The sequence below is a fragment of the Enoplosus armatus genome, chromosome 6 (assembly GCF_043641665.1).
Source record: "Enoplosus armatus isolate fEnoArm2 chromosome 6, fEnoArm2.hap1, whole genome shotgun sequence".
Classification (NCBI taxonomy): domain Eukaryota; kingdom Metazoa; phylum Chordata; class Actinopteri; order Centrarchiformes; family Enoplosidae; genus Enoplosus; species Enoplosus armatus.
In genome coordinates, this window is record NC_092185.1 from 2,856,948 (window position 1) to 2,884,803 (window position 27,856).

Below are 27,856 nucleotides of genomic sequence, written 5' to 3' on the forward strand. Positions count from 1 at the left end.
AGAAACTAAAGTTAACAATCATCAGCATACAAACATTTTTTATTTGTGATTTTAAAAAACAGCCACGGCTGTATTGGCTGTATATCCAGTGCCAACAGAAAGGGAGATAAGGGACAAGCTTGGCAAACGCCATGCTCCAAAATGGAGGAGAAAATATAGAGATTTGTTTGTGAAATCTTGAGCCAAACTATACATTTTATAAAAGATTATTTTGGTACATCAGGGTGGAACTTCAGTTTCACCAACATGTCTATGATGAAAATCAGGGTTCACTATGGTGTGAACACAGTGTTACAAATTACCTAGCAGCATAGCTCTTCGTGGCAATGATGGTCGGTCAGTCCGTCCAGACTGAAATATCCCAACAGCCTCTGGATTGATTGTCATGAAATGTTGTACAGACACTCGTGGTTCCCAGACGATGTATTCCTTGTTCGATGTATCATCTGACTTTTCTGCTAGCACCACCATGAGCTTGAGTGAGTTCTGAATGAAATGTCTCGCCAACTATTGGACGGATTGCCGTGAAATTTGGTACAGACCTTCAAGGTGAATTGTAACAACTTCGGTGATCCCATGACTTTGATTTATGTCGCGTTAGCATTGTCATATATAATGTTATTTAACCAGGAAAGGGCCTGTGAAGATATAAGCACACTACGGTGCATGAGGCTGGAGACTCTCTTGTTTCAGTCTCTTTTGTTATGCTGGGAGCGAAGCTATGGGGTTATATGACGGGTCTAAATCATCTCAGCCTTCATTCAGTACAAGTGCAATCTTAGCTCCATACAGCAGCTGTGGGAGCGATCCAGTGAAGTGTTGAGTTAGATCATTTGTAATAAGAAAGTGGCTGCAGAGAAGGCTTTGTCCAACTCCTTGGTGTCGTTATGTGACAAATGAGCTTTATTACTGAGAAAGTATTTCATCACTCTTGTACTTCCTCCAAGGTAATTTGATATTAATCATTTTTTAAATTCTTTTTATTTGTCTTTGTAGGTCCATATTGGCCATATAATCATGGACCATTTCACGTTTAAACTTTGATTAAGACCGTTTTTAAGATTCATTCTTTCATATTGCGTCTGAAGCTTCAGTTGAGGAAGTAGTTTGACTTTAATCAAAACACTTGCATGACTTGAATTTGGGTTTAATGCCTTAAACTGTAAAATAGTTTTAGCTTTAAGCTGCCAGTGTATCTGGGCTGACAGAATTGTATTATATTCATGCCTCAGTGCCACAAATAGATTTCAAATTATCAGAGTGTGAAGCTGCTCTGACTGCTCATAATTACTGTCTCTTCAATCTCCCTTTCTCTTAATTTGCCAGAGAGAGACATAGTCTTGCTGTGATAGATGTATGAAGTTTTTCTAAAATGCATTAACCTCCTAAACCCTGTCTGACTCACTGGTGGATCCATTATTAAAAACTCATGTTGTGCAGCTGAGCAGTGTTCAGACCCACTGAACATTATTTTAAACTGGAGATAAGATCCCAAACTTATCAAAGATACTAAGATATCAAGCTAAAATTTTGGGAAATGTGTATAGAATTATATTTTTAGTTGATGCAGTGGTGTCAAAATACAGTATATACATTAGGGTTGCAACTAGAAATTGTTTTCATGATCGATTACTCTGAAGAAAATGCCAAACACAATTTCCTAGAGCCCACGGTGATGTCATCAAATCTCTTGTTTTTTCCAACCAGCTGTCCAAAACCCAAAGACACTCAATTTGCTGTAATGTAAGATGAGATAAAGCAGAAAATTCTCCCATTTGAGAAGCTGAAACTATCAAATGTTTGGCAGTTTTGCTTCAAAAACGACTTAAAAGATGGATTGACTGTCAAAATAGCTGCTACCACTACATTTTCTGATGATTGAGTAATTGATTGATTGACTTATCTTTGCAGCTATATGCAATGTCCTCCATGTGAGGTGATGTTTGAGGCTTTCAGACCCAAAACAATAATAATAATATGTTTGTTTGTAGTCAAATTAAAGGGTTTTCTGCCACATTAATGAAAGTCATGAATGAAAGGAACCCACCATCAGTATAAATATCACCTGGTGTGATTTGACATTGTTCAGTGTAAAAGGGTCTTTCAAATCTAGTTTGTGCTGAGGCAGGTCAAAATCTCTCGGGGGGGGGGGGATCTGCTCAGCAAAGAGCAGCAGGGATGGAGTGAAAATGTGCACATCTCTGCATCTTGTGAAACAGCTGGTGGTGCTGTTTTTAAATGAGGATTAATAGACTTACATCAAAGAAAGAGGCCACTGACCAATGAACACATGCGATGTTTGTGAAAAAGTCAGCAAGAGCAGCAGGAAAATGTCGACGGCTTTGTTAAACAAGAGGTGCGTTTGTGCACGGTGGAGATGATTTAAAGACTGCAGACTCCCGGGACAAAGTGAAAAGTACTTCTGAAGTGTTCTGGGTCAAATTCAACCCAACATAACCTCAGTGACATCCACACACACTCAACACTTTCATTTTCACATCAGGTGGCCGGTGATTGTGGCTGCCTGTCAGACAGTCCTGCAGATTTATGATGGCAGATCCTGATGGCCTCCCGAGTCCCTCATTAGGCATCTGAACAAAGTCTCTGCATCTGTGTTAGATCACTGTGGTACAATATAACTTGTAAGATGTTGATCAAGTCTGTCATTCTTATTTATGCATCCCAAAATCTGTGAATCTGTTGTATGTTATGAACTGCAGGGAACGTACGGCGCACTTGGGATGGTCAGATCAATAACTCATTAATACTCATATTTAAACACCAGTCATTTCGCATCACCTCCTATTAAAAGTATTGATTACAGATGTTTGTTAATGCGATCGGTTCCCCTGATGGAAAGTGCACTTTCTGCTCTTCAATAGCGTATGTTTGCGCAAATGAACAAAGCAAACATGGCAGCTAGAAGGGAATCAATTCACGTGCGTCTGTAAAGTGATGACCTACTTTTTCCAGGCGATATGAAGAAGAACAAGCGTGAAAGTTCAGATTTGTTTTTGTTTTAATTTATTTTGTAATGAAGTTATGGTGGCTACCTTAGTGTCGTATGTTTATTTAAATCAGACTAACCTGTACATGTTCTAATAATTTCAAAAGAATGATTGATCATGATCATCCAAAAAAAATTCCCCATAATTAACACTTAATTACATATGTATTAATTAACACACACGATGCATGTTGTATTTTACTGCTGTAGTTATTTATGGTCATTTTAACTTCTTTCTTTCTGCCAGACAAACGTAGTGCAGTAGAAAGTACAATATTTCCATCTGAGACGTAGTGGAGTACAAAGTACAAGTAACTCAAATTTATACTTAAGTACAGTACTTGGGTAAATGTACTCAGCTGCTTTCCACCACTGATGAAATGCAGACAGTGACTAAGGTTACACATTTGTTTTGATTTTTGAGCCTTGAAGTCCTCCCTGTTGTCAGTAAGGCAAAGCCTTCCGGGCCCCGGACCCTCAGCATTTTGGTGAGTTCATGTGGGGATTGTCAGTGGAGGAATCATATTTCCCTTAACAGCCAAATGCCTAAAATGTCAGTGAAAGTATTTTTGGACGTTGACAGCTCTGACACCGTCCCTGGTCAGTCCTGGAGCTGCTGCTGCCGCCATCTTGTGGCCAATTTTTCACCACTTTTGTCTCTTACATCTGGATACATCATCTACAAAACTGATGTTTTCCCTGATGTAAGTGTTTATTAATGTATTTGTCGACAACAACAACTCCTGTGGGAGGCTGGTATATAAACAAGTAATCAACAACAATAAAAACTGTTTTAGAAGTTGTAATTATCGACACATGTCCTTATTATCGTGTGTTATAAAACATTTAATAATTCTTTATCAATGCTAAATAGGAGGAGTTAAGAGTAAAGAGTAGAGCTGCATGTCTGAAGGAAATCCAACAGACAGAAATACAAAAGTGAAACCACTTTTCTAAGTCAGATTTGTAAAAACGGACACAATTTAACTGTAGATATTTGAACAAGTAACCTGCAGATATATTAACAGCACTAATAAGTCTCTAAATGACTGATGGAACCAGGACAAAACGCAGTTTTTGGTTGGTTGTTTTTGACAGATGACATTTATTTTCACCAGGCATCTGACATTAGAATCGCTACAGAGTCTGTCATTTGAGAATGGCTACTAAAACTCCAGAGGGGGAACGCCCAGGATATGTGGGACAGGGACAGCATAACAAACAAAACAGAGAAAAATAAACTAACCGTAGGCCACTAAACATAACCTGCCACCTCACTGGAGGAAAAGCTCCTCCTGCCGACCCTGGTCCTCTCGGCTCTCGTGCGAGACTGCGTTCGGATCGGTGGTCCCACAAAACTAACATTCAGTCAGATTTTTTTTTTTTTAAATACATTTGTTTACATACATTAGATATGTACTCCAATAATGCCTACAACTGCTGTTTCACCAAACATTCAAAAAGTGACGGCACACAATCGCGACAGACAGATCAGTTACATCAGAGAGACCGCGGGTGTCTCCAGGAAGGCCCCACGAGGATCTGAACTGGGAGACAGACGTCGGTCGACATGGTTGGGCTCACAACAATGGCAGCGTCTGAAGGCCTCTCCTCTCCAAAAACAGAAAGATACTATTACATATATATACATACACGTTGCTCGGTGCTGAGCGGACCTCACCCGGAGTCCATGACAAGAAGCCCTCTTATAGGGTTGATGAAGGTGAGCACACGACTTAGCAGCATAGGAGTTAGACGACGACTCAGTAGTGTGGGTTCAGCAAGTGCTAACTGCAACATGTGAAGAGTGAACATACGTTATTTTTACATACGATGAAACAACATGGACAAGTGTAGAATATCCTCAAACACTGAACCTGCTCACATTTAAGAAGGATTAAGTGTATCTCAAAAGACTAACTGTGTTGGTTTTCACAAGTGCTCAAGAGTTAAAGGGATAGTTTGACATTTTGGGAAACACACTTATTTGCTTTCTGCCAGAGAGTTAGATGAGAAGATCGATACCAGCTATAGCCAGTTAGCTTAGCTTAGCATAAAGACTGGAAGCAAGGGGAAACAGCTAGCCTGGTTCTGACTGAAGGAAACTAAATCTGACTAGCTGCACCTCTGGGGCTCACTAACTAACACGTTATATCTGTTGAGTTGGGAAAGTAAGTTACTGAGCCCAGCCAAGAAATATTCTGGCACATAACCCCCCTGTAAAAGCACAAATTGTCCCTTGTACCTTTTGGTACGGATTAAACAAACAAGACATAACATGTTAGTTAGAGAACTCTAGAGGTGCTGCCAGTCAGATCTGGTTCCTGTTGGACAGAGCCAGGCTAGCTGTTTCCCCCCCCCGTTTTCCAGTCTTTATGCTAAGCTAAGCTAACCAGCTGCTGGCTGTAGTCTTATACTCAACAGACAGATGTGTATCATCAAACTCACATTTCCCAAAATGTCAGACTTTTGCTTTAAGTGTTACTGTGAAGCGCGTTCTGTTCACGAGTGCAGTGCAGAACAGCAAAGACGACGAAGTTTGCACAATTGTGGTCGCTGATCTTAAAAACAGCTGCAGAAATTGAGGAGGGGTGAGCACAAAGGTCGTTCCCCTTAAAAGGAAAGTTAAGGGGAACAGTGATTTGTCTTTTTCACATACAGTAAAGCCACTTTTGTTATGGGGTGGGGGGGTGGGGGCATTGGTTCTGCTTCGAGTGCAACAATCCCAAGAAACCGGAGAACTGGGTTGCGAAGACCAGCTACCAACCCGTCATTTCTGCCACCTTTTTCTCCTCTAACACTCAACTTCCTGTCTATTATTCCCCAATCTAACAAAGCACACTGAGTGTCTGCAGGTGTACTTCATCCTGACACAGCGCTCAACAGAGCTGAGCAGCAGAGATATTTTCTATGAGTGCGTTTGCCGAGCTCAACTCTTAAATAAACGTCTTGTGAGTAGAAGTTCGTGGGATCCACAGTGACGTATCGTCTACAGCGCAAAAGAGAGAAAGATGAGTTTATGCTGCAAAGAGTCATTAACAATATGGTGAACTAAAACTGACCTGCACGACCCTCTGAGCATCCCGAGTCTAAGAATCAGTGTGCTAGTTTAATGTTGGGATGAGATTACTTTCCTGTTGGCTCAGTCACAAAGGTTACATGGCATGGAAGGTTTGTGTTTTAGGAGTCAGCATCGGGCGTGAGAGGTTAGGGGTGCAAAGTGCAGGAGCATCCAAAGATGGTGTTAGTGTCCTTCCAGAGTTAAACCCGGCAGGTGGCGCTGCGTTCAGTTACTGGCCACCTCGTCGGCATTGTCGGTCGCCTCTAAGGTGTTGTCCAGTCCACCACGTGCACGCCAGATCTTCACAGTCCGGTCACTGGAAGACAGGAAAGGAAATTATAATCCAGATGGTTTGATGCGAAGTAATCTTGCAGACCCTAGTCGACTTAAATGGATGTATTTTATTACAGAACTGGTACCAGGAAGGCGACTCCACACGCACCAAGAACAGGATAGTGTTCGCTCGCCTCAGAACTGCAATAATCACGTGACTAATGACACGTGAAGCAGGTCGCGTATCCTAAAACTAACTGAGAGCCTAAAGGCATAGAAAGTGTGTGTTTGGTGCGTGAGACTCACTCGGAGGCGGTGAACAGGTGGCTGCTGTTGGTGGAGATGCTGTTGATGGGGCTCTCGTGACCCTTCAGCTCCCCCAGAGTCCCCAGTGTGTCCGTGTGCCACAGCTTGAGCACCCCACCTCTGCAGCCGCTCAGCAGGGCCGGGGAACCGGGGACGACACCAAGCGCGCAAACCCAGTCGCGGTGGGCGTTCGGGACTTGCTGTTGGAGAGATGGATTGAAGGTTAACTCATAAGGGGTCCGGCACTCTCATAGTGGGACAGAATACAACAACTGAATTCTTTTGATCATGTTCACAATCAAACATCAGTAAACCTTCCTCGCCTGACTCAACCTTCACTCCAGAACTGTGCATCCCTTCTCATCAGTCATACATCTACCATCTCACTCATCCAGTACCTGCAGCAGGTCTTTGCGGTCCAGGTCCCACTTCTTGATGCCGTTGTCTCGAGAGCCGCTGAAGAAAATGTCCCCCTGGACCACCAGAGACTCGATGCCGTCATAATGGGGAGGCTCGAAGTTGTGTGTTGGGCTGATGCTCCCCAGAGAGCCTTCGGTCACGTCAAACAGCTGCAACAGCCAGAACGCTGCATGTTAAAGGCGTGTTACCGCAGTCCTCGCATCGTATTCCTGAACGCTTGAATCACGCCATAATCACGTCTAAGACAGGGAACATTGTGCTAATCCCAGCGCATGTGGCGGGGGGTAAATAAATACAGGACATAGAGAGGTGACGGATCACTGGAAACACACCTTGATGTAGTGGTCCTTGGACCCGGTGATCACCAGGTCCTGGTTGTTTGCAGACCGATCCACAGTCAGACACATCACTGGTCCGAGGTGACCAGTAAGTTTCCCCGTGGATGCAAATCTAACATAGAGACAAATATAAATAAATAGGGGTGAAATGGGAGGAAATCGTGTCAAAATGAATGGCATTAAATATCATTATAATTTTTAGTCTTTATGGCACACTGGTTATGGTGCCAACACTGATTTCCAGACTGACGGTTATCAGACGTTTATTATTTTCTAAGAGGAACAAAGAGGAAATTCATCAAAACGTATACGAGCTGGCTATCAGTGACGGACGACAGCTCGGGATCAGAAAGCCGTCAGGTTCCAGAGTGAATCGGACCGATGTGCAGCGAAAAGAAACTGGGCTCTGAATGAACTCACGGTGTGTGTTACGCATCTGAAAGTGATGCAGCGGAAGGAGAAGGAGCAAAGAACGCCAGCATTGTTTCATGTAAGACTGGATTTACTTAATACTTCCGACATGTAAACATTATTCTTTATATTTTGACTGAAAAAGAAAAACAATATTGAATAGAAAATGAGGTGACTGCTGATGTTACACAGTAACTCTCAAATAACATAAACACATACTTATTATACAACAGATGAATTGAGTAAATGGTAAAGTCAGTTTTCTTACTTTTTTATCAACATTTAGCATCTTAGCATTAATCTCAAAGTACATTCGAGGCTGACAGGAATTTCATTATTAAGTTTTAGAGGCATCCTGTCATAAATCCGAAATGTTGGACAAGTACCTGAAGCTTTTGGTGGCGCTACACACACATATATTTCATTTTTATAGATCAAAGTGTTACAACAGACTGACTCCCTGAAACCAAACAGAGAGGCTAAAAAAACAATAAAAACACAAAAACTCAATTCAATTCCAGCGATCAATACGCAGTATCACCATCTGAACTGCTTCTGACTCATTAAATCTTAAATTTGCTCCTTCCCCCCCCTTTACCTTCGCAGGTCCCAGACTCTGACGGAGTTCCCAGCGGCGGCGTACAGGACCGTCCCATTGGGGTTGAGAGCGATCTGGTTGATCTGGTTCTCTCCTGCTGGGATGGTGACCGTCCGGCTGGTGTTAGACGCACAGACCTCCCCAACATTAACCTGACCAGAGGACCTGAAGACACGTGGATGAGACGTGTGTGAATCTGCATCAAGTAATTAATTGCTTAAGAAGATCTTGATGAAATAATAAGACTGTTTCAGACTGCAGCCTAAAATCTGTTTGAGACGCTCACGTTAGTGTTCGGATGCACTTGGCCGAGTCCCGGATGTCCCAGACTTTGATGGACGAGGTGGAGACGGTAAAGACCAAACTGGAGCTGTAGCGGACCGACACCACGTTGTTGGGGTGACCGGCCAGGGACATTATCTCCTGACCCGTCACCAGGTTCCACACCTTACAGGTCCGATCTGCAGGAGGACACGTGGTCTGTCATCTCCATCACATTATTAGAAACACTGAGAAGACGAGGTCAACACTGTGGCGACAGAGTACAGCTCAAGATCAAGGCTGATATAATATATAAAGATAACGAAACCAAACACGGTTTTAGTTATTTTATCAGGTTAGAAAAAAGGAGAAGCTCTGGGGGGATAAATGAGGACTTCTGGTTTATTGCCAATATATTTACCTCCATTTATTATCCCAAAAAGCTCCTCCACCATAAGAGTTTCACTGTATGTACTATGTCATTTTATTTCACTGCCTCATTTATTCACATACTGTGCACATGACAATCTTCATTAATCCCTGTCAGGTTTTATTTGCTGTTATATAACAGCATGTCAAAGTGTAATAAATCACCAGCGCTGTAACAAGCAGACATGTGAGGACTACTGATGAGAGAGGAATGAGAGTGAAGAGGTGAAGGATGGAGGGAGGGAGGGAGGGAGGATTGTGGGTATCAACCTTTGGATCCGGTGAAGAGGAGGTCATCAGTGCAGTCGACACAGAGAACAGCTTTACTGTGTCCCTCCGCCACGTGGACGCACTGTAACGTCCCTGACCGACTGCTCTTCGTGGCTGGCACCGGGTTAATGACGCCCCTGGAAAACACACACACATCACTATCAGTAGGTGCAGCATGGACGCAACACTGTCTGATAACCAGAGTGCAGCACAGATCTAAATCACACCCACACCACCAGAGTCATGCACAGCATGCAGCTCTCGTGGCTGATGAGCACGATGCTGCAAACCAAAAATAGAAAGAGATGACAGCAACAGTCCAAAGAAGAAAAAAAAAAGAAGAGGAGACAGCTGTGAGCAGAGTCACCGTTATTGTGTTGAAGAAAAGAAAAGCCAAGAATCCAAAAATACCCCTATGCACCATCAGGAGCTCCTCTTTTCCAGCCCACAATAGACAGAAAACACCAGAGGAGACAAAGACAGACGATCATTGGAAACCAGTGATTGTCGGATCATCGGGGGACCACAAGTCCAACAGCGTCGCAGAAACCCAGATCGATCACTAATAGGCTGGTCGTGTCGACAAATTGGCATCTGATAGTGTAATCGTTGAATCACTGCTCTCTAACAGTCGTAGCCATCAGTATCAGAGGAGCAGCAGGTTGAGCCGACGGTGCGCCGCAGATCCAGGCGTCGATATTCAGGAGTTGTGAATGAATGAGCTTTAAAAGGCCCGTTGTGTGAAGAACAAAAGGCTGACTGAAATGAAAAAAGACTAATGAAAAGAGGATTATTGAGGGTTCAGGCTCAATAGCAGTAATAAGCTTAACAAGATGACACTGTTTGGGTTTATTGTAATTATCTAAGGATCCCAGAAAGGATATCCAATCACACTCTCTGCAGGTCTCTGCAGGTCTCTGCAGGTCACGATGAGAAAAGGATGGACCCCACACCCCGTGCGTCTGTGTTTTCAGATTCACCTTTGCCAAACATCCCGAAGGTGACATTTTTAGTGAAACCGCACGACAAATAAAAAAACTAAAAGTTGTACTTGGGTGGATCGGAGAGAGGAGGGGAAACAGAACGGAGGATGCGGTTGGAGGACAGGTGGAGGCATCCATCCGTCCTGGAGGGGAAGAGACCTGATTAGCTACTGACTTGAACACTAATTACTTCCTATTCTTACCAAGTTCCTTCATTTTACTAACTTATCATTGTGTATCTGGTAAATGAATTAATTCTAGAGTGAAACTATGAACTCATGAGTGAGTGTGTCACTGCTTCTATAGAAGGAGCATAAAGGACCACACCAGATATTCTCTACCTTCCATGCATTCATTGCTTTAGGTCACAGCACAGTTTAATTTTTTCTGTCAAACGCAAACCCAAAGTGCACTATATTTACCATTAATTTAGCAATATAGTGTCCTAACTAAGTTAAGAATATATGCACTTAGAGCTGCAACGTTTAATTGATTAGACGATCGAGAGAAAATTAGTTGCCAACTATTTTGAGAATCAATAAATCATTTTTCAAGCAAAAATGTAAAATGGTTGCCGGTTCCAGCTTCTTAAAATTGAGGATCTGCTGCTTTTCTTAGTCGTTTATGATAGTAAATGAAGAGTCTTTGGGTTTTGGGCTGTTGGTGGGACAAAAGAAGCAATTTGAAGGCATCGCTTTAGTCTATAAAATGTCCAAACAATTAATCAATTTATCGTGACATCGGCAGATGAATTGGTAATGAAAAGAATCGTTAACTGCACCCCTAGTGCCCTCAAAAATAAATAGCATTCACGGCTTACACATTACTTTTTGCTAGAACTCCCACAGTGTATTTAAAATAAATGTGATAGTCATGTAAATTACAATTATGCAACGCTGTACCTCTCGGTGATAAAGTGTCTACTAGTAAACTACCGAGTGTTTATTCTGTTCAGTGATTTCAGACACCGTAATGCATTTGCAAGTAGAGACATCTTATTTTGAAAACACTTCCTTGATGTGTTTTACGAAGCTCCTACATTCTGCATTGAGCAGCTGGTGTGTTGTCAGGAAATCAAATCCAGCAGGCAAACAACAAGCAAATGAAAAGAGCAGGACGATTTGATTTAGCCGTTTCTTGGATTAAAAACGCTCGAGCGCACCAATAAGGAACACAGTCCCTGCTCACACTCGCATTACTATGCAACAATGTCACCGGAAGACGACGAAGAAAACAAGACGTTTACTTTGATGGATTACCTGCGACTCTCCATTATATTCAAAACAACTGGAATGACATGGAAGGTGGAAAACAAACAGTATGCTTTGCACAAGTAATGTGCATTATTGGCCGAAACACTACGAATACCAACACCACTAGTATGGTCTCGAATGGTTGTACTGACACAATGTGCACTGTAGATTTCCAAAACTAAACAACTTAGACTCAATCAAAATGATAATAACACTACCTCAAGAAAGCTAGTTTTTATTATACACTCCAAAATCAAAGTGTGTGTGTGCTGCTACATGTGTACACGCATGCTGCGTTTGACAAACTGACAGATTTTAGCATCCCTCCCCAGCTCTAATCTGACTCTCTGGCAGGCTTGTGTCGATTTTACTTATCTCTTGCTTCTTACTTATCCTGCAGGACGTTCGCAGCGCGCCCCAGATACCCTGTCATACGGCTAAACGCGGCGGTGTGGTTACTGGGACGAGCGGTAGGGGAGAGAGGAAGTGGTGGGCTGCTCTTCAGGCTCCTGATGACTGGGCTGTGAAGGAAGACAGTAGGGCTGCCAATTAAGCTGCAGCATAATTAAAGTGTGTGCTAAGCTGTTTACACACTTCTGGCAGGAGTGTGGGAGGACTGCATGAGGACAGAAGGGAGACGCATATGCTGCATTCACGTCATATGGGAGCAACTGCCAGGACAGCTTGACAGGAAAGTGTTCACGTGTTCAGGCTCATCTGAAGCCATAAAGAAGACATTACTGAGGTTTCCTGTTCAGTGTGGTTTACTGGGTTTTTGGGTATTTCAGGTCATTCTATCATTCTGTTAAGATATGGTCCATACATGAAAGTCTGCCTCACACGAGCTCCACAAATCAAATCGCCTGACATGTCCCAGGGATTTAGTGAAAATCATTAAGTCGGTTCAAGTCAACTTTATGTATAAAGCCCAGAATCACAAATCAAAAGGCTCTACAATCTCCCCAACATACCACACCCTCTGTCCTCAGACCCCTCGACCCTCCAGAGAAAGAAATCTGGAGCAAAAACAATATTTGGTATGAAAACAATATTAAGACGAAAATAAAACTAGTACATTGCACCTAATATCAAAGTATCTTCTATCAGTAGCTTAAATCTAAGTAAAGCAAAGCGAGCATGAGGCTGTAACGCATACATGCAAAAATGAAGAGACTACCTCGATTCTTATCCTTTAAGAAATGTCACGTCTAGCCTGACGGTGGTGGCAGAGTAAATGCTGTGTTGTAGCCTAAAGGGTTCCTTTAAGTTCCTCTGGGTTGTCGCCAAAACACACACCATGTACTTGCAGTGTCCTTGGTTCAGTTCAGCTCAGGGACTCTGCATGTTATTTCCTTCTCTTTCCTTAAGATTCCTGTCCGTCTCTACTATCTGAAATTAATAAAGGTTTATCCTCTGAATCTATGCAATTAACCACAATCTGAGTTTTCAAGTCGTGTTAACCAGCAGAAATCTGAGATTAACAGCGTTTTTTTCTCTGTCTTTGCCATATGACACAAATGCAGCAATATTCAGAACTCAGATCGACCTCACACTGACCCGACGTGTTGGCGTGCAGAATGTGAAAGACTTCTCTCACACTAACATAACATTCAGTTATCTACTGTATGAAGTTATCTACTGTGTTCCACGACTGTACATTCTGAGACGGGATGTCAGGGTCTAGAAACGTTTTCAACGTGAAAATACAAGTTGACGTCACACAAAGCCAATTTTACAAAGAACTGTTCACTCAGCACAGTCAGTCTGACTCACAAGAGTTCACGGATGAGACAAAGACAGGGAAAGGACAGCGATTTCCTCAATAAGTAGGATCACACGTAGATCAGCAGTGACAAAAGAAAACATCGCCATTATGGCTCAATAAAGAGACATAATATCCAAGTTAGGTAGGAACAATATAACTTTAAATACAGCAGCAGGTCAAAGGTTATCACACCAGGCACAGAGCATTTCTGATTTAGTTGATTTAGAGACCACATGCTTCTCTAAAGCAGGAAACCGAGAGAAGGAATATTAGTAGAGTTGAAGTGAAGTTATTTTGCTTTTTTCGGGCTTTGCAGCCACAGTGTCGGCATCAAGCTCTTACTGTTTAATCTCCTTGACCTTTGCCCTGTCGGCTGCTGCTTGTGCCTTGTCATAGGTCTTCTTGCGAGAGAGCGGGGAAGGCTCCGGAGCTCGCTTTTCCACCCCTGAACCTCTGGAGCCAGAACTGATCGTTCAGTTTCATACAGTTATCCAGAAACGACACAAAAGAATAATAATAAAACATCAGAAGGACGTGAGACCAACATAAAACAATGGCAGCAATGAAGAGATGAGCATGCAGTACACACAGAAACACAGTTACCTGATATTTAAACTCCCAAAACACTGGTGGTTCTTCGCCAAGCTCATGTTCAACTACTGAGGACACTGAGCAGATTTTGTGCTACACTAAAATATAATTCTATTACTTTATTTTGCTGATGGATCACTGTCAGCCAAGGCTCTTTTTTTTTTTTTACATACAAGTCAATGTGCACTTTGAAGCATGACCTTTCAAAGCAGCCTGGTTAGTATTTTGCTTTCAGTGAGTAACTAAGCTGTAATGAGGACTCTGAAAGGTGTAATAAATAAGCCATACAAATGTTAATATTGGCTCCTCTATACATGCTTTTACCTCAAAAGGACTCATCAGTTGGCGGAGGAGATTGCCATTTGATGCAAGGATGCTCATGAATAATGTGAAAATTAAATGAAGCAGAGGATGTGGCGGCAACAACAAACATGCAGGGAGGAAGGAAGGAAGTAGTAATCACTGTGTTAGCTAAAGAGTGCCGGGCCTGGACTTACATGCTGCCCATTTTAGAGGAAAAGCCGGGGGAGAGAGCTGTGTAGTCCCTGACTGATGAGCCTGACGAGTCCACGTCTCCGCCCCCATCCGGTGTTTCAGCTAACGGGAGCATCGGACTGGAGAAGTCTGCGGTGGGTGCGTCGGGGGCGGAGTCGCTGTTTGCGTACAGCAGCTCCATCTGAGTGGTGGTCCTCCTGCGAGCCTGAACAGCACAGACAAGAGAAAATCAAGACAGGAAGTAATTGGGGGAATACTAGTGTGGGCAGAAGTGAGGCATAAACACAAATACTGTAATACCTTATTTCTTGTTTTGGTGTCTCCACAGAGTTTCATGAGATCTGATGCCAAGGTGCTAAAGGAAATATATATATATGTATTAATAAACATATAGATAAACACACAGTACATATAACAACACATCACATAACACAAAACATAAATACATAACATGAACACATTATAAATCCAACATAACATCAACATATAAGATAAACACAATCAAACATAAAATAAGGTAACATGAAACATAAACGTCGACGTAAATGGAAAATCCAAATAACATTAACATAAAGTACGATATATTAAAATAACATAATGTTACATAACATTAACACAAACCTAAGAAAGACATAACATATAAACATAAAACACAACATTAAAAAATACGTAAAGATAACTTACGTTGCATTGCACTGCATTACGATAACATAACGTAAAGCACGACACAACACAACCCAAAATAAAATAACCTTACTTTCCCTCTGCAGAAGGACTCTGGGCAGACTCATCACTGCTGCTATCGTCCCCATTTTCTGTCAAATGAGATCAATTAATAATATTAGAGTCGAGAGAAACCCCTCCTGACTGCCTGCTTATGACTTTCTAAAATGGTTCTTAGTAAGTACACCTCGCCTCGGACTAAATCATTTATCCTTTGCTCACTTTCACTAAAGGGTGAAGCTATTTTCTCAACTTTTTTATTATTTTTTTTTTTAAATAGCTGCGCAAAATGGACGTAGAAAAGATGAACAAGTGAAGCAGATGAGGGCGATGTCAGCACAGCGCCATGCTGTTTTATCGACAAACAGAAATCTGGTCCTCACTGAGCTCAATGGGATCAGATGGATCAAAAAAAAAGGAGTGAGAGGTCAGAGGTCAGAGAGCAGTCAGGTGGGGAGGGTTATAAAGAGAGATGTGGGGGCGAGTCGGGGCGAAGGTAAAAGACCCGATATGAGACAACAAGGTGGAGGAGGGTGGAGAATCATTAGTCCGTTGCTCCCGATGGGGTCAGCTGACCTACAGGGTCTGACAGAGCTAAAATATCCATGTCGTATGGTTCCTGTGGAAGGGTCTGGGGTTAGCAGGGTGCTAAAGCATGGAGGCTGTAGCACACGGTGAGCTAGGAGGAGGAGGAGGAGGAGGAGGAAGAGTGTATCCAGATGAGGGGGAGGGAAGGGAGAGGTCAGCAGACAGATGGAGGGAAGCCTGGTTGCATTGCACCTCATGCACCTGTTCATGTTATGTTCAGTTAGTTTTCAAAGTGCAAAGGGGAGGAACCATGCATTCATAACACAGACAAGAGTCTAATATGGGTTCACTTACCAGCCGGGATGTTACCTAGCTCTGTAAAAACATAAGAAAACAAAAAAAAGAAAACGTGGGGGAACAGAAAAAAGGCAATGCACAAATCAAAAACACAGTCCCCCGAACTTCTAAAAACAAACAAACGAAAAGGAAATAAAGTGCAGCTACTGTAAACAGAGCGTCCTACTGAGCAGAGGCTGGAAAAAGACATTCACAACACAAAGTTTGTTGCTGTGAAATGAAATCAACTCCATGACCTACAAAACATTTGTAGGAATTTGTATTACAGTAATATGATCTTTAACAGTAGAATCACGTATCAGTTGTGTAATAAATCAAGCCAGCTTCTATTCAGCAGAAGGCAACAGGCAGGAGCAGGTCAACAGACCCAATCATGCAACTGACCAGAGACCCGGCCCACTTCCTGAAAGGCCAAATGCTTTGTAACGGACGCGTGTTCAGTGGCAAATTTACATTTATTAACAGATTTGACTCATCATCGTCCCCAGAATGAAATCGGTTGTACTGTGACCTGATATTAATGACACTTCCAGGAGGTGGACTGGGTTGAACTACGCGTCTGGTCCGTGTTTTGGGTCCTCATCTCCACTTCTATCTCGACCCAAAAAGAACGCCGCCGTTACCTTGGAGAGCGTTCCCCAGCAGGGCATCCAGCTCCGGGTTGAACTCGGCCTTCTCCTTCAGCATGTGGAAGAGCAGCTGGTTCTGTGTGGCGCTGGTGATCTCCGTCTGCTTCAGCCTGCCCTCCATCACCTTCACCTGAGACTCCCTCTGGGCTGCCTGGAGACCCTGAAGAGGTCAAAGCGCAGACATGTTTACAGAAGTATTCGCTGTCCTTCTCAAATTTACACCCCCATTTCACCACACGGTCAAATAACTGCATGTGTAAATATGTAGTAATGGATCTGAAGTGAGACGAGGCTTTTTATCAGGGACCAAAGTACCCAAGAATCCTTGACCTTCTTATTCATGTTGTAAAACAGCCATAAACACAGACAGTGGTGATATTTTAAAGGGGACCTATTATGCTTTTCCTTATTTTCTGTCATATATGATGTTACAATGTCAGATGTTCCCATTAAACGTTGCCGAAGTTTCAAATAATGAGGTAAACGTATGTCGAAGTAATCCCTGTGACTTTAGACTGCTCTGAACGCTGCGTTTCCAACGGCTGAGCTAACGGCAGCTACAATTAGCAGCAGTTAGCGGTTACTTTAAAGCTTTCTGTTCATCAGGAAACTATGAAAATCCCAGCGAGGACATCAGAGGGAAAACCAGAAAACATTTGGATCGAGTTTCACCAAAATCAGTGAATAAAGTTGTGTTTTTGTACAGTAATTAATCAGCGAGGCACGACCACCAAAAACACCAACAGGTCCCCTTTAATTGTACCGATGTGATTATCCCTGATGGACACTATTATCGGGGCTGGTACCTTGTTGATAGCCATCGACATGAAGTGATCCAACAGAAAACGAGCTTCTGACAGAGTACAGGAACCGACAACAGCGGAGATGTCCACTGTGTCGCCTTCCTCCTGGAAAAAACACAAACCAGCGTGAATTCATACATCTTTGACTAAAATAATAATAAGACCTAAAAAGATCTGATTCTCTGAAATGCTCTATTTCTTAAATATCTCCTAAGAACACCTTCCTTTAACTTTAAGGCTACCAAATGTTTTCAGCCGGTCTCACCTTGGTTTCCTCCATCTGCATGATGTTGGCCTGACAGTCTGCGATGCTGTCATTGATGTAGTCAATGTTGGCCGTCAACGCATCCACCTCCTCGTTCAGGGGAAGCACCGCCTTCTCCGCCTCTGGCCCCTCCCTGACCAGCCGGTCCCTCTTCCTGATGACCTTCTCTTTGCGCTTGGTCAGCTCCTCTCGTTGCTTTGAACACAAAACAGACTCGTCAGAAAATCGACAGAACCGAGTTATTTCTAAATGTGTAAATGTAAGCGGGAAAAAGGCCAAGGTAAACAGGAAGTAACAGACTCCCTGATCCCAAAGTTATGCCACTGATGATGATGTAGCAGTGATTAAAGCCTCCTCCAAGGTCAGGATTTATAACCCCTCACTTCTCACTGGATAAACAGCATAGGCTGGAAATATGACATGATGAATATGACATTTAAACATGTCAACAGCCCCCTCAGACATCTGCTAGATGCTTCTCATGCTTCTCTGATGCCAGACGATGTTGATTCAGCAGAGAATTTATACAAGTATATATTATATATATAGCATTTGTCTGTACAGTCTTAACAGAAACAAATCAAATGTAATGTTTTGTGTACTACTATTTGAGAAGGTTTTGCACTTTGTAAGTCCATTTGTTGCCCTTTCTGGTAATGCAAGAGTCATTATTTACAGGAGAGTCACATTTATTACAGCCTCATACATGTTTCCTGTGACGAGACGTTCAGCGCCTTGCTTGAGGGCGCTTGACAGTATCGATGTTACCCTTTTCCCTTTGGTGTTTCGAGCTGATAACATCCTGCTCGTTATCCTTCTTCAGTTCTGTAATCGACAGATCACGACTGCTGCAGCTTTACCTTCAGGAGGCGGTTCATGTCGGCCTCCATGTTGGAGATGGTCATCCTCTGCATGATGACGTCAGAGATCCGCCGCTCCAGAGACTGCCATTTATTGCGTGCGACTCTTGTGGAGTAAATGCCGACTGTACGCCTGTAGGAAGACCTGCACTCACACACACACACACACATACACGGCGTCAGTCAATAATGTGATTGATTCATCAAAAGGATGAAATACTAAGCACATTCAGGGGTGATGTAAAAGAGCTAAATGTAACAGAGCGGGTTAACTAGGAGTCTGCATTGAATTCTGTGCAAAGAGAGATTTATGTCACATTTGAGGGATTTAGAGGATTTTCTTTTCCAGGGGTGACTTACGATGGTGTAGATGTTAAATGTCTCACCTCCATGGACAGTATTTTAATGTTAATGCCTATTTTAAAAGTAGCAGCCTTCCTTATCTGGAAACATTAACGTGCACTGAACACCCCTTTGAGCGCACACAGACTCACCGAGTGCCGTTGGGAGCAGCGTTGCCGGAGGAGTACATCCGTCCAGATGGAGGTCTGTGGGGGGAGTCCTGCACTGCTTCTGGGAGATTCACTTTCCTGACGACCTTACCTGAGGTGGGCCTGGCTTGCCTCCTCAGAGCGGTCACCTGACACACGTTGCAAACAGAGAAGTGAGGACAGGCGAACACTAAAAGCACACCACATATTTCTGCATCTATAATGCATCACAAGTATTTCTGCATATATTATGTATAGGTACAATCCACACTGTGTAAAAACATGTTCACCTCCTCAGTCTTTCTCCTCAGAATAAGCTCCTGCTGCCTTTTCTGAGCCTCCAGTAACTTTAGTTGGTGCTGTAACAAAAGCACAAACAGTGAAATGATGATACTGGACCTCGTGGCACCGACTGAAGAGGACATCGCCGTCACTGACCTCCTGCTTGCGCTGGTCTTTCTTTAAGGAGGCAATTTCTCGGTTTCTGCGAGACTCGTTCATCCTGTTCTTCTCCTGCTGGTCCTTCATCTGCTTCATGAGACGGACCTGGAACATCGAAAATACTCACATTATACACACACATATATATGGAGAAAGTGAGAAATTACTCGGTTGTGAATGTTCTCATATGATTTGTGAAATCTTTTTGATTGATGGAGCAACTGCTTGTTGACTACTGTCTGCAACGAGTCTACTGCACATTTTCACCCATTTCTGTTTTTAAAACAAAGCGTGCTGAAGATGGACATGTGCAGGAAGTTACAGTTAGGAGACAAACATGTTTCTGATGCAACTCAATGGAAGCAAATTATTCAAAGCCCCCTTAACTCTAGAGAACAAAGAACACAACAGGAAACAGGAAAGAAAAGACGACACTGCAGTACAGTCACGATCAACCTCAACGCGGACAACAACTGTAAGCAGTCACACCTTCGTCTTCTTCATTTCGGCCACGTCCATCTGAAGCTTCTTCAGCTGTTTCTCGTACTGCGATTGGTTCTTCAGCAGGCGGGCGTGCTCCTTCTGAGCCGAGTGGAGCTTCTGAAGCTCCTTGTTCATGACGCTCAGCTTCTTCTCATACTCGGCCTTGATCTTGCGAGCCTTGTCCTCCGTGCCGCTTTCTACTGATGCTGAAAGCATAAAAACAATCGCTTTTATTTGGAAGAGTTTCATACATAGCGCCCACATGGTGTTGCAGATACACACAGATTTTCTCTAATGGTTTATACAGTCAGAAATCTTGATCTTCAGCTGTCAAAAAGCCTCTTTTTTTTATTAGACAAGCTAAAATCGGCACCAGGCAACGCTTTGATCCATTAGTGCTGATAAACATAAATGTAACTGTCATCGTCGGAGCGAGTTCACAACTGACTTTAAAGGATTCTCTGAAGCTCTTAAAGTGTTTTCATTACTAAAGAACAAAAACTGAAATGAGCTATAACTTCTTCCAAACACAAGTAAGAACTTAAATATACTCCGCTTTAAGACTGAAATGACCTGATCGAAAGGCACAACTGCCTGAGTGATGTACAGTCTATTAGCAGAGTGCGATGCTCTTCCCACTGAGCGCTACATGACTCCCCCCCCTCTGGCATCTTGTCTTACTCATGTTATGGAGGACGCGGTCCCTCTCCAGCTGGGTGTCCCTGATCTTGCACTGCAGCATCATCAGCTTCTGTTCGTACTGCTGTTTGAGCGTGTGCAGACGCCGCTGGCTGTTCTCCAGCTCGTCGATCAGCTTCTGCTTGATGGCGATCTCACAGGTGATGTTGGCCAGATCGGCCTGGAAGTTCTCTGTTGGACGCACGTGATCAGGTTAAGTCTTCCCGTCCACAGTCACAAATCAACAGCATCTTTTGTTTTTGGTGTTAAAAGATGCTTTTACAGCATTATTTTCTCTTCTAAATCTTTTCTTTTGTTCAATGAATCACTTCTGTTTTGTTTTTTTTAGTAAAGTACCAAAAGTTTGCTATCAACGTGAGATTGTTTTCTGCAAATTAAACGCCAACCATATGAAGTGCCCCCTTTGGCAAGACAACAGTTAACAATTCTCAGCAATCCTTATATTATCAGCCTTGACTCAGCAGTCAGTGAGGAGATTATTGTGTTGCTCGCCTCAGTGCTTTTCATTGTTGAGTTTGGAACAAATTCATTTCAGTTCGTAAACATCTCACCGCCATTTAAAAAATGAATTGCTTTACTTTTGCCCATTACGTCGGCATTATGTTGCTTCCCTTGTGTTTCTGGGTTGTAACTCCATCTATACAACAACACAGTGGCCTCCTCAGCAAGGCACCTGACCCCCAGTATACCAAAGCAGAGTTGCACCGTAGTTACTTTAGTACTTGAGGGATATTACATCTGTATCATCTTACAGTACTTTATAATATAAATGTTACAGCCACAGTCTTCATCGCTCCTTATGAGGGACAGCATCTTTAACACATCTTGGGTGGTTGTGAATGTGATTGAACAGCTCCCCCTTGTGGAGAATCAGCAGCTCCTTAAGGTGAATGAGTGAGATAAGACTGGACTCTGTCCCTCGTACCCTTTTCATCCGACTCAGAGTCAGAATCGTCTGAGCTCTCCTCCACATCCATCTCCTCTTCATCCTCCTCCTCCTCTTCTTCTCCTTCCTCGTGGTCGCTGCCTTCCTGGACCTCCTGCAAGATAACAAACTTAATACCTGAAGGCGCTCTTCGACGCACTTCAGCGTGAACGCGAAACGAGAGGCAGCCGTACCATCTCTGCGTCCTCATTGGCTCGCTCCGTCATCTCCTTCTCGGTGCCCTTTTCTTGCTCGTTGTCAGGAACTTCCTCCTTGTTGACGCTGAAAGATTCAGACGTGGTTAAGAGTCAAAGGCGTCATTTATCCTCTGTGACTGTGCCATGAACGTTTACTGAGCCGAACACACGGCGCGCACATGGCACACCTCCACAGGTACTGTAACACACGTAATCAAGAAGCATATTTCTAACAAAACTGTGGGCGATAAAGACATTTCATTCTTTTAGTCGGCACAGCTTAAGTTCTGTAAATTGCATAATGCATAGCACAGTTCTCATCAAGGAATTACACTGTCTTTTTGGAAAACAAGCTTTTTGATGGACTTCACTGTGTAGCAATATGTCTATTTATCCATGTTATATGTTTGACACGTTTTATGAGAAAATGCCCTGTTTACATGTACTATAAAACATACACAGAGAGCCTTAAGCATTATCTCATGGCATGAGGAGCTATAAAGCTGAACACAGAGATGACGCTGCTCCGTTTTCATGAGCTTGTTTGTGGAAAAGACAGTGTATTTTTTAAAATTTATTTATTTATTTTTTAAAACAAAAAGGAGGGAGGCATCTCAGAGTCGGAACAAAACCAGCCAAAGTAAAAAACCATGGGAGGAATATGCAGCGCAACATAAATGTCCGCGAAGCAGATCTGTTGGATAAATACTTTATCCACAGAGGGTTAGCGATGATTAGGTGACGTTTGTGACTGTCAACACACCGACAGTCACAAAATCAAACCAAAACGGAAGAAGACACACATGTTGCTCATGTGTGCTCGACCTTAAGGACCTTCCAACACATTTAGGAAATTTCAAACCTTCAACATTAATAATCTGAATAGAAAAATGTTTTCATAAAAGCACGAGTGTTATGAGCCTTGACCGTGTTGTGTTGAAAATCTCTCATAACAGACACTTTGAAGTTCAGGAGAGTCTTTAATACCTATTCAGTGAAAACATAAAAAAAGATGCGATAGAAAGCACGGACGTAGCGTGACGGGTCAAGGAATGAGCTAAGGGGTTCACACAGAAGATCTCGAAGAGAGATAAGAGCTGATTATATAGTAAAATGGTGCTTTATGGAAGGGAAGTCTATGGTAGCGTGCTTCACTCCAGGTGGGGGAATACCCGCCCAAAATAAACAAAAAGTAAAATGAAATGCTGAATTAGGGGAAGCAAAGGATGGGAATGGCAACAGGAGGGTGGAAGCTCTGACAAACCTGGCGTCCTCAACCTCCTCCACCACCACCACCTCCTCCCTTTCCACCCTCTCTCTCTCCTCCAACAGCTGCTGGAGTCTTCAGGGAGGGGTGAAGTGTCAAACGAGAGAAGGAAGCAAGAGATGAACGAAGGAAGGAAGAATGGAGGGAAGAATGGTCAGAGGAAGCTCTGCACTGAAAATCCCACCTTTATCCCCCCCTAAAGTGGCCCACAGCAGAACCCGGACCCCCTGATCAGCCTCTAACGCTGTAGATTTCTCCTCCGGAGTTACTCCTCGCAGTGAAAGTCCTACGTTTCTCAGCACAAGAATACTGTCCTAATATTAATCCACATGACTAACTATTATTAACTGTTTCATGCCTATAAATGAAGTCAATAAAACTGCACAGAGTCTCTGTTTACAAATCAAACAGGCTTTTAAACTTACAAACTCTTGTCCTGTTGCCATATTTCTTCTTTTTGAAACAAGTCAAAGTGACTTCTGGGTGAAGCGCTCAGTGATGTGCCTTTGAAAATGTTTTAATGGTTTCGGATAAAATCACAAATGTCTGCACACCAGCAACAAACAGCCAATCCTAGACCACTGACACAGTAACCGTCTACCACAGTCTTATTACCTTTTCTTTTTCTTTTTTTCACGTTTCTTCAGTTTCTCCAGGTCTTTCTTGGCGAGTTCGATGATGTCGGAAGTCTCCTTCTCGGGGGCCAGCCCCGTGGAGGAGAAGGAGCCGGGCCCTCCGTAGAACGACTGACGGTTGGAGGCGCGAGACAGATTCTTCCTCAGATGCTCGTTCACAGCCTCGCTTTCCAGGAGTTTGGCTCTGAGGGTGAAATCCATTTTTAAAATATGAATAATATACCATCTTTTGTCATTTTAAGTGTCGTTATGTGAACTAAATCTTAAGGAGGAGGCCCAAAGCATATTTCAAAAATGTTGTCTCTCTATTATTTCCATGTCTCCTCACTCTTACACTTACACTTGAATGTCTCTCATTTAGGTAAATATTTCCGACTTTTAGAGACCAAAAATCCTCAATACGCATGCATGGAGGGCTGACAGGGAAATGTGTATCATCATACACTTAAAGAGTAATTTGAAAGGTGGAGCACTGATCAATAAGGGGGCAGAGTACACAACTGTATATTCAGTATATTAGGCAAAATAGACAAGAGACAAACAAACAAAAAAAACAGCAGCAACTGTGTTCCAGTTCCAGACAACATACTACATCTATGAATGTTGTGTATGCAGTGCATTCACACCGGAAAAGTAGAGCAAAGATGATGAAAAGCACACAAACTCTTTAGATTTTTAAGTGTCCTGTTGATGGACACTATTGTCCCACAATGCAATGCAAAACAGGAATAAAGCGTATTGCAAAAAGATGGTGAGCCAGCTCTGGGAAAATATCAGACCGGCCCCGATGAAGGCCACAAGCTGAAACGCGTTGGTCTGACATTGAAGTTGTTCTTTATACTACTAAGTGTTGTTGACGTCTTCAGAAGAAAAATGCCCACAAAGTGTTAAATCTTTGGAAAAAATGTTCGGCATTCGTGATAGATTTACATCCATCAGCAGGTATTTTATTATTTTCTGTTCGTAAAAAAACTTTTGTGCACAAACTAACAAAACAAAAAAACGATTCAGTATTCAGTATTATATAGAAGGAGTATGTAGACTGGCATCGGGGCACACGTACATGATCTACAGTCAGACTTGTTTACCTGAGGTCCTCGATCTCTTTGATGTAACTCTGAATCATGTTTCCAATTTCTTCAGTTCCGCCTTCACCTGGAAGAGAATCAAGACGACTTTAGATGAGAAAGAGAAGAAAGGCTTTTCTAACCAAAGTGAATGTTAAATAGACTGAATTCTGTGACTCTGCAATGAGCAGAATGGATCACTTCCCACCAGAGATGGAGAAAAAAACGATGAGAAAATAACCCCAATCCTCAAAAGACTTTGAGTCTGCAGGTTCCGGCCTACCTGCCCTGGCGAGGGCCTGGTTGGCCTGGTCACTGAGCAGCTGGGTGAGCCGCGCCCTCTGGGCATCGATGGTCTCCTGCATGGCCTTCACTCTCACCCTCAGGTTGCTGTTCTCCGTCTGCAGCATGGAGTTCTCGTGGAACATGTCGCTGAAGCTCTCCACACCGTCCTCACCCGCCATGCGTTTACCCTGCAGGGGGGAGGAGGAGGAGGAGGAGGAGGAGGAGGCAACACAGAGGACAGCTTGTTACTCTCCAGAATGAAATATACACCCTTACATTTACAGCTCTTCCTCTCTCCTTACCGTCTTGTACTCCATCAGCTCCATCTGCAGTCGAGCGATCTCCGTCCTCAGAGCGCTGATCTGCTGGCTGGCCTTGTCCTGGTTCACCATCACCTTGTTCTTGATGTTCCGGGCTCGGTTGGCGTACTTTAACGTGTTCAGCGTCTCCATGAAGTCGCGGTCGGATGGGCTGATGCACGCGATCATCACTGTTTGGCTGAGACGAGGAGGAGGAGGCGGATATTTACTAATGTGCAGGGACCAGAATGCTTTGCTCCAGGAAACACTGCACGTTTTTTGCAATGTGGAAACATCAGTGATAATATTTTGATTCCAGTTTACGACAGTCTTAAAAGGTTTCTTCCTGTTCCTCGCCAAACAATTTATATCAATAGTTGCGTGTGCTTTAGTACTAAGAACTGCTATCAGGGTCAGGTACTTATTACGTCATTTATGATGAGTGCAACAGTCTAATAAACATCTCAAACTTTCTATTGAAGATCTTCGTATGTTCCTTTATTCTGCAATTCATTTTTTGCATTAATATCTTTATGACAAATTGTGGGGTTAAACTTTTGTTTTCCTTTGACGGCCAAGACTCCACAAGACCCCTCTGAGTCCATGAAGTTGACTAACAGGAAAATGACACAGATGGAGGAGAAAAGGTGAAATCAGTTGTCCACCAACCTGTTTCCTCCTAATGAGTCCTGCAGAAGTCGGGTGAGTTTGGAGTCTCTGTAAGGCACATGTGAGGCCCGCTTGCCTCGGTCACCCAAAGCACTGATTACATTCCCCAGAGCGAGCTGCAGCAACAGAGAGGATTTCAAGGTGATGCAGCAGTTTACTATGTACAGTTTGAAACTAGAATTCATATAGGTCTCAATACATCTCAATCAAACATGAACGCTGTTTATTCCACGACTTTTCTTTTGGATCAATAACCAAATGAGGGCCTTTTGATTATTCTCATCTGTTAAGTCTTAAAGGCTCTCAGTCTGGTGGAAGCAAATGCAGAAAATTGTGTGATCCACTTCTAAAGTGGGTCCGTGGTCGTTTCTGCCTTTACCACTAAATTCATCAATGGTGCTGATTTTCTCCATTTTGGAAAACACATCTCAGAATACTCCAGAAAGCTAATGAAGAAGAGGAAACCCTGCAATGACAGGGATAATGTCAAATTAAATCCTACAAATGATACCAAATACTTAGGACGCTGCAGCGGAGGTTTTATTTAGTCTTTCTGCAGTCAACATGTTCAAAGTCATTCAGACTGAAGCTCCTGCCTGTTGTTGGGTACAATAGTAGAGATCCTGTTTCATTCAGTAAATCATGCCACTCGTAGCTTTAATGATAAGATGTTTACATGCGTTTGTCCTTCTTCTGTGCTTTTCCTGTTGCACAGTTGATGACCTGGAGCGCTTTGAGTGCAGATGGACGTTCATGAAATTCCACCACTAGATGGCAGTGAAGTCCAGAAGATCAGTATCTCTGGCTTCTCTGCATCACTGAGTGACTTTACAAACCCAGCTGGAGTGATGCACAGGAAGGAGAAGCTCACCAGTCCACAGTTGATGGAGATGCCCTCTTTGGCTCGATCGCCCGTCGCTCCGGTTCTCTTCAGCCTCTCGGAGCCGGCCAGGTCCACAAAGTGAAACTTTGCCGTCAGCGTCTCATACTCGTCCATCTCCGAGTTTCCGTTGGAGACTCGGTTATCAGTCTCAGTTTCTTGCTGAGTGACAATGACACACACAAACTCTTGTTAGTTACTCAGCGCTGCGATATCGCAGCAGTATCCTGACCGTCTATGTTCCAGTAACGGTGTCGTCTTCACGTTGTGAAGAATTACTGATAAAATATCTAAAAATATACTAAATTTAAACGTAGAAGTTCACTTTTAATCCCTCTGTAGCAGAAGCGCTGTATGTGTCGTATTTGTAAGTGACGCTGAGAATGCACTAACATTGTCGGAGGCACAGACGCGAACTTGGCACAGGTGGATGGTGAAGATGGCGTGCGATCGAGAGCTCTGGACGTTCATCTGAGTGCTGGCTGTGGTGCGAGACAGAGCCCCCAGCTTCAGGCACTGGATCATCTGAACAGGCAGAGAGAGAAACACTTTGATACAGCTGGGAACAAACACAACAAATCAGCCAGGAATTAATAATATATGATTAATAAATGAATGGAAGTGTATTTGTGGTGGCAAAGACACACACACACACACACACTCTGTTACCTCAGCCTCGGAGGACACGGTCCGTGTGGTCACTCCTACTGTGTAGATCCCTCCGGTGGCGTCCTCGTGGATCTTGATGTGAGATTTCTGCTTCATGTCTCGTGTGGAGTCGAACAGGTCCAGGACTTCCTCATTGTAAAGCTACAGGGAGCCAAAATAACACACACAAAATATACAACCAGGCAGATACGTCACGTTAAATCAAGGATTAAATCATCAGAAT

At 43.2% G+C, this 27,856-nt stretch overlaps 1 protein-coding gene across 1 annotated transcript in view; it reads right to left on the reverse strand.

Moving 5' to 3' along the window:
- Positions 1–6,206: 6,206 nt before the first annotated feature.
- The window catches only part of kif21a (kinesin family member 21A), a 41,817-nt gene continuing 20,167 nt past the window's right edge, over positions 6,207–27,856 (reverse strand). The window contains exons 4-36 of the mRNA XM_070906943.1: positions 27,634–27,774; positions 27,358–27,489; positions 26,956–27,126; positions 26,085–26,200; positions 25,419–25,614; positions 25,115–25,304; positions 24,853–24,919; positions 23,745–23,948; positions 23,127–23,204; positions 21,860–21,947; positions 21,666–21,780; positions 20,723–20,911; positions 20,048–20,247; positions 19,556–19,663; positions 19,408–19,476; positions 19,121–19,266; positions 18,627–18,771; positions 17,767–17,961; positions 17,505–17,606; positions 16,693–16,858; positions 16,067–16,087; positions 15,219–15,276; positions 14,762–14,816; positions 14,464–14,666; positions 13,718–13,840; positions 10,426–10,500; positions 9,375–9,511; positions 8,701–8,875; positions 8,415–8,579; positions 7,400–7,517; positions 7,046–7,216; positions 6,648–6,847; positions 6,207–6,384 (exon numbers count right to left, since the gene is read on the reverse strand). Of these exons, the coding sequence (XP_070763044.1) occupies positions 6,294–6,384; positions 6,648–6,847; positions 7,046–7,216; positions 7,400–7,517; positions 8,415–8,579; positions 8,701–8,875; positions 9,375–9,511; positions 10,426–10,500; positions 13,718–13,840; positions 14,464–14,666; positions 14,762–14,816; positions 15,219–15,276; positions 16,067–16,087; positions 16,693–16,858; positions 17,505–17,606; positions 17,767–17,961; positions 18,627–18,771; positions 19,121–19,266; positions 19,408–19,476; positions 19,556–19,663; positions 20,048–20,247; positions 20,723–20,911; positions 21,666–21,780; positions 21,860–21,947; positions 23,127–23,204; positions 23,745–23,948; positions 24,853–24,919; positions 25,115–25,304; positions 25,419–25,614; positions 26,085–26,200; positions 26,956–27,126; positions 27,358–27,489; positions 27,634–27,774 (4,410 nt within the window). The 3' untranslated portion in view covers positions 6,207–6,293. The remainder of the gene's footprint in view (positions 6,385–6,647; positions 6,848–7,045; positions 7,217–7,399; positions 7,518–8,414; positions 8,580–8,700; positions 8,876–9,374; positions 9,512–10,425; positions 10,501–13,717; positions 13,841–14,463; positions 14,667–14,761; positions 14,817–15,218; positions 15,277–16,066; positions 16,088–16,692; positions 16,859–17,504; positions 17,607–17,766; positions 17,962–18,626; positions 18,772–19,120; positions 19,267–19,407; positions 19,477–19,555; positions 19,664–20,047; positions 20,248–20,722; positions 20,912–21,665; positions 21,781–21,859; positions 21,948–23,126; positions 23,205–23,744; positions 23,949–24,852; positions 24,920–25,114; positions 25,305–25,418; positions 25,615–26,084; positions 26,201–26,955; positions 27,127–27,357; positions 27,490–27,633; positions 27,775–27,856) is intronic.